Genomic DNA, 10890 nt, shown 5'->3' on the forward strand with positions numbered 1-10890 from the left:
AAGTTTTTGGACCTGTGATAAAGGGCAACCCGAACCTGACCCGTGGATAGCCCGGGTTGATCCTTTCAAAGGGTTTTATTTATTTATTTGTTTGTTTTCAAGTGTTTGTTTCTCGTTGTCCTGGCCTACTAATTCTGTGTGAACATGTTTCACACTTTAATTTTCTTTGCTATTTCCTTTATTTTCAGTTAAAGTTTTTTTTTTTTTTAAACGCATAGACACTCAAAAAATAATTCTTACTATGGTGTTAGTTTGGATACAAACGCATTTGCGTTTGTGTTGGCGGCTGCATTTTGTGTGTGGATCCTGTGCACTGTTTACGAGACCCACAAGTATGAATTTCAACTAATTTTTCTTTAAAACTGGATTCCACAGTATTATTCACACATTTAAAATTTATTTTATTACAATATTTTCAATTTTCAGTAATAAGCGATATCCAAACAGACTCTAAGTCGAAAGCTTATTAAAGCATTAGTTTAATGAATTTTGGACTATATAAACTTAAAAGATTTATGTATTATTTAACTTTTAAACTAGCAAAGTACTTGCGCGATGCACGGATAATACTTTAAACTATTATGTAAAAAGATTATATAGAATATTCAAAATATATTAAAATAATAACATGAAGTAACGTCGCTATAACATGGAGGTTTTTATTGAATAGAAGTAATACGAAATTGGGGGGACAAGTAAAATTTTATTTTATTTTAATCTAGTACAAAGAATTTAGACTATAGCATAATAGTCATAGAAATTAGTTGAAGTAACAAATTCATCGTTAAAAAACGAAAATTTAAAATTGCACACACATGTCCATTACACTTTGTCACTTAAAGTGATGAGTCATTAAATTATAAAATAACAAAGTAGGAATATTGTAGTTTAAATAATGATAAAAGTATTTTAATTTATTCCATATATTGATATTTATTATGCAGTATAATAAGTTATTTGTTTGCTTAATCATAGTTTTTTCCCCATTAATACATTAGAGTGTTTTTTTTTTTTTTTGAATGCAAATACATTAGAGTTAACATAAGAGTTTCTTAAAAAAGAAAAGAAAAAAGAGTTAGCATAAGATATTTATGATATCATATAAATGTTTAGTTGACTTATGAAAATATCATAAAATTCTTATGATATCATGTTTATGCCATTAGATTATGATTGTGGTAAATTAAATGAAATATCATTCTAATAAAATTTTAATATGATGTTTACTCATATTTTCATGAAACATGCATATTTTATATCGTTCATGTATATTTTGAAATATTAAAATGTTCTTATTAAAAAAATTTGAGTTCTCAACTTGGGGTTGTATTGTGAAGTATGTTGAATGCATCCAGTGTTTTCAAAAACAGCTTGGAAAAAAAAAAGTCATTTAAAAAAAAAAACGTTTAATGGGTTTGGACTTTTAAGAGGAACAATCTTTTACCAAAGATAATTTAAATAAGACTAACATGACCTTAACATTCTTTTTTTTTTTTTTGTAGAGAAGAGTGCAAAAAATTTAAGATGAAAGGCTAAATAAAAAATTAATGTAGTAAAGTGCAACGTGACAGAATCTCACGGTCTTTTACATTAAATTTTAGCTTTCTTCTATAAAAAATTATATATATATATATAAATAATTAATATGCGCTCTTAGTCCAAGGACACATTCAATGAACTAATATTTATTATTATATATTAAAATGATTAAGAAAGTTAGTTATGATTTCAAAAAATGTCAAAAATACCTTAAATCTAATAGATAATTCTTATTCTTAAAAAATAAAAATAGGGTTAAAATTATAATTCAAAAATTAAAAAAAAAAACTACAGAGAAACTTTTTTCCTAAAAATTAGCGCATTCTCTATTTAAATAAAGAGAGTGCTATGTCCACAATCTCACAACAAATCATAGGTGATTAGTCATAATTGGTTTAAATTTGAACCTACCACTAAAATTACTTTTTTTATCTTACCAATAACAACCCATAACAATTTATTTCCTATAGTTAATATATCTTACGCACGTTTGATGCTTTTTTTTTTTTCATAAAACTAGCACACACTAAAGCAAGTAATTTACTTTATTTCAAATCTTAAATTTTAGTTTCTTAAAAATTCATTACTTCCTATGTAACTTTACTAACAATAGATAAATTTAAATTGAAAAATTACATTAAACTCAAAATAAATAAATAAATAAAAAAAAAGTCTCATCGCACGTGTGAAACACGTGTAATGAGGCTAGTTATATATAATTAACATTGACATAAATATAGTAATTTTTTTGAGATGGAAGCCTAAATGAAAAATGTACCACTTGGCGGAATCTCATTTTTTCTCACATGAAGTCTCTGCTTTTATATATATATATATATATATATATTAATTTTAGTTTTTTTATTGATTTGTACTCAAAAGAATATAAAGACAATATTGTCATGTTTTTATGTATTTATTATTTTTTAAAATATGAAAACAAATACGAATCATATACACGGGAAAAATTATTAAATACACTAAAAGTACCCAATAATTACCCTATACATGGTTGGTCATGAGCTAGTTTAAGGGGGGGTTTTGGGGCCATTCCGATGAGTTCAATGCTCATAAAACTCAAACCATCACCAAATCGAGGGATCAAAATTTTGATTACTCTAAGTGTCCATTTGACATGATTAATTTTGCCAACTTATTTTACTATTCAACTTATTTTTAGTACTATTCATAAGTCCCACAGCACTTTTTGTTACTATTCATAAGTCTACTATACTATTTCAACTAACTTTTACGTTTATCTATGATACTTTCAGTAAAAAGTTTTCAGATTCAGCAAAATAAACAGATGCCAAACAGATCCTAATAGTGGTTATGTTAGTACGATTGTCAAATAACGACAGCTAGAGGGAGATAAAGGAAGTAGATTTGGATCTCTAAAGAGAGAAATCAAATATGGTTTCAAAATCCCAAACTAGATTTGAGATCTCAAAGCCTTCGGTATGCTTCAATTGACACGAGCACGTCATACTATGAAAGGTGAGTCAACTCAAAAGCATCTCTAGTGAGTCACAACCCACAAGCCTTAGAGATGCTTTTGAGTTGTGACTCACCTTTCAACCAACCTAAACGAGGCTAGAAAGTGCAATGACTTGGGCTGAGTAGGTGGTGACCAAAGTTTGAGGAAGGAGAAATGAAAGAGTCGAGAGGGACGAAAAATGTGTAATAAGACGAAATAGGGAGGAGTTTGTGCAGTTTATATATATTTTTAATACATAATAAAAATTCTACTCTAACCTAATCTAAGTGTATATGTGTGTAAAACTCCTTTTGAAAACTTAATCGTCTGTCATAGCTCCTCACATCCCAAAAGCATTTATATTTATGAAGTGATTATCGCGTCAAGAGTGCATAGGGATTCTTTAATATATATTTAATCCTATGTGCAATTGTCGAATTCTAAAATAGAAACCACCCGCCACTCTAGTTGACTTGTGGTGTCCTTTAAAAGCTTTGACTGTCGAACCAATCATTGTTGGCAGCACCTAGGAATGGTGTGGTGACTCGGCTCTATAATACATTTTATCTATAATACATGGAAGACATTTCATATTATTGGCTCTCCTAAATTCCACATATAAAAACACAATGCATAAAATAGTTGCAATACTCTTACCAATTGCTCGTTGCTCAGTGCTCTCTTAGCAGTACCAATATAAACTTTTTATTAAAAACATTACTTCCTACGCATAAAATAAAATCATTACTGAAGAGCATGAAAGTTTCACATCCTTAGAAGTCTTATGCTCCATTACACGTGTTAATAAAAAAAAGTTGTTCCATCGGAGATTAAAAAATACAGTTACAGTTGATAACTGTAATAAAAACAATGGCTGTCGTCATAGATAAAAACGACGCTGCCCTTTCTATCTATCTTTAAGTTCCTGTTCGAACTGAAGCATTTTTTCACGAATGGGCTGCAAAAATAGTTTCAAATCCTGGCTAATCCTTGACTTGTCTTGATGCAGAAGATCCTTCTCTTCACTCAATCTCACTTCCATCTAAAGTAAGGGGAAAAAAAGGTGAGCTTATGCTTCTATTCTGGTAAATGGGAATTTTATTGCTAGAAAAATACAAATCAAGGCAACTATATCACAATTTCCAATACAAATCAAGGCAGCTATGTCATAATTCCCAACTACAAGAAAAATTAGGCAATAAGATAGATGTCACTACAAGTTTTTATTTTTATTTTATAGGAATGTCACTACAAGTTGAGTTGTTTGTAGATACATAAAAGTTTATTTCAGCTATATTTGGCTCGTACGAGACAGGCAAAAGGACTGCATCCTAACAAAGTATATAAGAAACCAAGGACAAACTCTTATCAGGTTCTAAGTAGAAGGTGAAGGACTAGGGCCCGTTTGGTTAAAGATTTTTAGTATCATTGTTTAAGTGTTGTGGAAATATGTGTGAGTTAAAAAGTGTTGTGGAAATACGTGTTTCAATGTTTAAACATTGAAAATTGTTGTTAAAAATCTAGTACAAAACAGCCCCTAAGTTTATATCTTCAACTTTAACTTTTTTGATAGTTGAAATTAAGAATCATAAACTTACAAATGCTATTTCAGTCGGGCAACTTAAGTTATGAAGGGCCAATCCAAGTTAATTTTTTTTTTTGGCTTGTTTCCCCCTCAGATGATGTATTTATTAAAAACCTTCCTATAACACAGGAAAAATGCTCACATGATGTGGTAGACTTGAATATCCAATCCACTGGTCTTACGTTCATTTCCCCTTTTGTGCATCCACAGGCACATCACTTTAAATCTGCCTAATCAGCCCAGTATTTGACACTTGAACAGCAAGAGACAGCATTATATAACATCATGCAATTGAATTTAGGTTCAACTTCCATTAGTATTGTCCTTAAAACACATGGCTCTCTTTAGCATTCAAATGGATAAGAAAAACATACCTGTAAGTCATCCAGCTCACCAAACGAGAACTCTGGTATATCTATATGGCCCTTGACCGTCTTCTTCTCCTCTCTAATTGTCCACTCCCCTGATTCCATTTGCATTCCAGTTCAGCGCATACAGATTAAATGGAGAAAGAGGAAGCAATTTGAGAGTGTGGCCACTTACCTTTCACTTTCAATGTCAACTCATATGTGTAGCCAACACGTTTCTTGTTTCGCACAGTCACCAAGAATGCCTGCTCAATTAGCAATAAACATCAATAATGAATCAAAATGATTATCGTATAACCAAAATTTTCAGGGAGACTGGAATGATATCAGTGATCAGGATTTTAGTCATATCTAGCTGCCACTCTCTCTTTTGATACAAATTCTCTCTGTGAATCAAGTTTTGTGGTGTAAAACAGCTAATGGAACTATGACATGATATGTTGCAGTACAGAGGATCATTTTCACAGTAGGATATGTAAAAAGCACTTGAATCTCATTGCAAAGTCTTAGGAAAAAATGGTTTGATAGGAACTTACACGAGAGCTGAGAGATTCTCTCTCTAGAATTTCTTTATCTTTCAAGATTTCAAAGCCTTTTCTTTTTACAATAGTGATTAAGGGAGTCTTTTTTTTTTCAGTGAGTTAGTTACTTTTTATCAAACCTTCTGATTCCTAGTAGCATTGAGAAGAGTCCTAGTTTGAGAAATAGTTCTAAACTTTCATTAAGGGAGTTCCATGAGCAATTCCCTCCAGAGGCTGAAAATGTCCTCGATGTACTGGGCGGATTTGTACGACAGATCAAGAAGAGGGAAGACTTTGGTGTCTTGAGATTAAAAAGGGACTTGAGTTTCTCTTTCCCAGGAAGGCCAGGAATTTTTTGGGTGTGAAAAACTCAAGTTTTGCACAGGAGCCAGAGCCCCATAAGCAAATTAGGCTCAAGGATCTAAAGATTAAAACAAGACGGATGAGTCTTGTGAAAGTTCTAATGAAAATGGTGCTGGATCTACTTCCAACCAAGTTGAAAAACAACCTACCAAGTGTAGTTCATACTGGATGCTATTGAATGTCCTAGCCATGTCGCTGCAGTAGTTGTTGTATAAGCCAATAGGTGGAGGACAACTTGGGTGAGTCACAAGTTGAGCCTGGTAGTCGCAATGACCAGGTTAGTGCCAGTGAAGATGAAGGTCAAGAGGGTGACTGATAGCAACAGTGAGTACCGCGTTCTTGTGGAAGTGAGGGACGGTTACTCTATTGGTAGAGATGATGAATACGAAGATGAAGAAGGAGAGGAGAAAGATGAGGAAGTCAAAGGTAAGACTAACTATGAAAGCATGTGCAGCATGAAGGAGACAGTCCTTCACATTGAAGCAATCCATTCTAAGCTTGAAAACTACTCTGGGCAAGAAGCAGTCTGTTCCCCAATTTCAAAAGGGAACCAAGATCCTTTTTTTTTTTTTAAATACATTTTTACATAGCCCAATGGGTCTTAAACCTATGACCTCTCCCTCCATCCCATATATGGGTAAGATCCTAATTTCATGGAAAAGGTGATGTCCTCTAATTCTTTTGCAGCCCGTTCCTCTGCAAAAGATGCAAAGGTGTCTCAAATGGGCTCGGCCAAGCTGTCTATAAGAGATAGGAGGAGTTTGAATCAAAATTTCCAACTTGAGATTTCAGACATCCCACACTTGGATCCCCACATGAAGGCCATCACTCTTAGTGGAGTCCTGCTTGGCATCCAACTTAATCTCATTTAATCTGAGAGCTTGTGCGCTGAACTTAAGTTGGACCATAGCTAGACATTGGTTCTACATATCTAAGATGAAGACCTTAAATAGAATCCTAAGTGAAGGGTCTTATAATATTGCTGGATGGTCCTCAAGAAATCGGAACCAGGAATAAGTTTGAAAAAGAGTTTCTCTACAATTTGGTAAAATTGTAAAATGCCCCCATTCTGTGTGGAAATAGAGGCGAAGAAGGTAACACCTAAATTTCTAAATTTAGGTGTGGGAAATGGTGAAATTGTGGAAATTGAAACTGAACTTCCATGGAATCCCCCAAGATCTACAAGCTCCAAAGTTTCTGGGCATACTCTGCATAGATGGAGTCACCTCCACCAGCAAGAGAAGTGAAAGTAAAACAAGAACGGGAAATAAATAATAATAACAATAAAAAAAAGAAGCTGAAAAATAAAGGGTCAGCACAAAGCAATGACATGAAGTTCTAGCAAGCAAGGGGAAGGCAACCAAGGGCACAACTGTCAAAACTGAAGACCAAAAGCAAGAAGAGGAAACTCCCACATTTAAGCCAGGTAGTGGCAGCGTCAGCAAGTTCAATATCCTTCCCTCATGTCAACAGGAAGAGAGTTTGGATCCAAGAATAATATAGATGTTGACTAAGGTTAATCATCAAGGTAGTCACTAAAGAGAAGAGTCAGGAGACTAAATGAGAGAATTCAAGATCTTCACCTAACCAAGAGTTCCTGGTTCTTTGGGAAGGCAAAGGAAGCAACCTTCTCAAACTGTCAAAGAGACTGTACAAGATAAGAAATATAAGCTTCCTTATAGTCATCACTTCTATTGTTGCCAATGCATTGTTGTAATTGGTAATTAGTAAAATTTGTCTTACAGTTCCAACCTCTAGGGATATTGAGACATTGTTTCCAATACTCTCGAGACGTGAGAGTTTGCTTTCAAATTGTTGGCTTTCCAATTTGGAAAGCTAGGTTTAGTAAGTGTTGGGGAGTACGGATCGGTAATGCATGTTTTGAAGCCTTATTGTATATATTGTTTTTAGGAATATAACTTACTCACTTACCCATAAAAAAAGATATGTAGAAAGCACACATGATTGGGAAGATTTCTTGAATTTCAGAATAACTTCCATTGCAATAACTATGCAAAAAACCTAGTAAAAAAATATATCTTTGCTTTTTCTAAGATTTCCCCTGTTCAAAGACATCATTCATATACCAACAAATGAAATGAAGAACTCCACAATGCAGTCCAAATCAGTTGGCCACAGCAAAGTGAAAGTTAACTATCAGTATAAAAAATGTATGGTTACTCAAAACATGGAGATCTCTGAGGCCCTATAAATTTCTAGTTCAAGAAATCCATGTAATTGTTATAAATAAAGAATGCTTGAGAAACTCACATCGCCTGCACATTTTGATACATCTGATATTTCAGCTTTGCCAGCAGGGAACTCCAAGGACCCCACAGATATAAGTAACTCCTGCAAATAGCCAAATATTGAAATATTACAAAAACAAAAAATAGAAAAGCAGGATAATGGGACCCACATTCATAAGGAGTACAATAAGTCTAGGTACACAACAAATTTTACAACTTTTTTCACAACTGTTGAGTTGGCAGGTCATGATTGGTGTACGACAAAAGTGATATCAATAGTGGTCTCATGTGAAAGTATTGTTGCACTAATCACAATCCGCCACATCAAATGTGAACAAAAAATTGTGAAATTTGTTGTCTCTGTAGCATTGTTAGCACACAACATGCAACAGATCTTAAAAAAAATCAAACCCCTCACAGGGCACACTCCATCCCATTAGTAAATTATTACAGATGGAGTAAGTGCAATTTGAGCTATAAGAGTTAATTGGGAGAAAAAAATCCTATTACTTTCCACGAATCTAAACTCTAAAAAGAGACTAAAATGTTTGGTTGGCTAATTATACGTCACATTCCAACTTAATGAAATTTAAATGGTGAGAATATGCTAATTGCTAAACAAAGTGGGTACCACACAGTTAAACTAGTAAAAACTCTTATCATCGAATAAGACACCCGACCCAAGTTTTATTCGAATCTCACATACACCAAAAACCAATTATTTTCTGTCTATCATCATGGAACAGACGCGGTTCAAATCCTATTTTATCTATCAAAAAATTGCTAAATAAAAGAATATAGTAACAGTAACAGCACAAACCTTGATTCTATCAGATGCCCACTTATGAAGATTCTTCTCCTCCCAAGTTCCTGCCTGTAGATTTAAAAAAAAAAAAACATTGATTTGAATTGAATCAAAGATCCCATTTTTGAAGTTTATAAAAGAAGAAAAAGAAAAAAAGAAAAGGGTACCTTATTCCAAAGAGAGCCAAGGGTAGGAGGCTGAGAGTTGGAGTCATTGATAATGTCATCAGGAGTTAACTTGCGAGGTACAGGTAATGGTGCTGCATCTCCCTCCTTAACTTGCCTTACCCAATACGTGTATGATGCTCCTTGTTGCTCTTCTTGCTTTTTCTCAGCCTCCTCTGAAGCCATCTTCTTCTTTCTTCTTCTTCTTCTTTGTTGTTGAAAGATCTCAGGAACACAGGAAAAAAACGAAGGAACCAAAGTCTTCTTCTCTTCAATTTTAACAAATACACAATACCCTTTTGTTTATTTTTTTGTTGTTAGGTAATGGTTGAACGAAGACTCTTCCTCAGGTTTCCCGAACCTTCCTGGTTCCCAATGTTTAGGGCCCGTCCAAACCACACTGCTTTTCCTGTTTCTTTTTTATATTTATTTATTTATTTTCCCTTCTTTTCCTGTTCGGAGTCTGCTTTTAATGTATCACGTGGTTGTGGAACACACGACGCGGATCTCTTCACTCTCAACGAGGATTGTATTTGTGTTTAATTCAATAAAAGTGTTAGGTCCACTTGAATGGGGATTGTTATTTATTTATTTATTTTTTTTTTTTGAGGAGGGGAAATTGTTATTTGTTGTAATTTTTTTTAATAATGATATTAATTCTAATTTAGTAATTTGGTGGGTCTCAATTAGTTTAACTGGTAAATTTTATGATAATTTAATAAGAAATCTAAGGTTTAATCGCCGCTTACACCAAAAATCAAAAATTGATGTCTTAGTTTGATAATAAAAAACTATTATCATAAGCGGACATCATATGTTGAAACACTTAAAAAAAATTATTATTATAATTTATAATTTGAATCTACTACTGAAACTACTTTTTAATTTACTAAAAATAATCTATTACTTAAAATTTATTATGAAAATATTGTGAATATAAAAATATTTTTTAATTCAACGATTAAACACGTGGCAGCCCAAACTCTTAGCATCTACCGATTGTTGGGTTGGAGGTAATTTAGTTGTGTTGAGAAAGTCTATAAAGTATGAACACACAAAATTTCAAAATTGTTGATGTAGCAAGCTGTTAATTGATAGGTAAAAAAATTTAATGTAAGTGGTGAGTTCAAGTAAAAATCGGTATAAGTTTGTAAACTCAAGTATCATAAAAAATATTGTAAATGTTATATTGAGAAAGTCTGTAAATACAAAAAATTTTAAAACCGTTAATGTGGTAGATTGTTAGTGATAGCATTGCTTAGTTATGTTAAAAAAAAAATGTATTGTACATGAAAAAATAAAACTAAAACAAATAAATATTAGCAAACCATAAAAATTTACTATGCCTTTCGCTTTATGGTATGTGAATATAATTTTGATTATAATTTTTTTAAAACTTTTAACTCAAGACTAATAATATGCCTAAATTATCCACAGCAATTAGAGAAATTGGGTCAGGTAAGATTAAACTGTTCAATCTTACCTGGCCCAATTTTTTGAGTTGTTTGGATTTTAATCTTACCTGGTCCAATTTATTTAAACAAGTTCTAACGATTTTAATTTTTAATTTTTAATATAGACACAATCAGGATTGATGCGTGTACAGTCTAAGGATGGGTTTGGAATGAGCTGAAACGCAGTACATCTGCGTTTCAGCCCTTTTTTTTTTTTTTGCTAGATGCGCATATGTCATTGTTCATTGGCCATGAACAGTAATTTTAGGCCAATAAACAGTAATTTTAGGCGTGAACAATGTTTTTCACACATTAAAAAATTATTTTGCTACAGTGTTTTTCAGTTTCAGTTTTCAGTTTTCAGC

The 10890-nt window shown here is 32.7% G+C and overlaps 1 protein-coding gene across 2 annotated transcripts; it reads right to left on the reverse strand.

Annotated features, from left to right (window-relative positions):
- Nucleotides 1-3698: 3698 nt before the first annotated feature.
- On the reverse strand, nt 3699-9471 carry LOC142643741 (uncharacterized). 2 transcript variants are annotated; one of them, XR_012845916.1, is made up of 7 exons: nt 9075-9467; nt 8923-8976; nt 8125-8205; nt 5145-5214; nt 4976-5064; nt 4744-4853; nt 3918-4058 (listed from the first exon to the last, which is right to left on the reverse strand). XR_012845916.1 is itself a non-coding variant. In XM_075818452.1 (6 exons), the coding sequence occupies exons 1-6, from the start codon at nt 9255-9257 to the stop codon at nt 3924-3926; spliced, it is 612 nt and encodes a 203-aa protein (XP_075674567.1). In that variant the 5' UTR covers nt 9258-9471; the 3' UTR covers nt 3699-3923. The 2 variants fall into 2 exon arrangements, 1 of the variants encoding a protein (XP_075674567.1); XM_075818452.1 differs by lacking the exon at nt 4744-4853 and having other exon boundaries at nt 3699-4058; nt 9075-9471.
- Between the last annotated feature and the right edge of the window lie 1419 nt (nt 9472-10890).

This window comes from Castanea sativa, chromosome 7 (assembly GCF_040712315.1).
Source record: "Castanea sativa cultivar Marrone di Chiusa Pesio chromosome 7, ASM4071231v1".
Classification (NCBI taxonomy): Eukaryota; Viridiplantae; Streptophyta; class Magnoliopsida; order Fagales; family Fagaceae; genus Castanea; species Castanea sativa.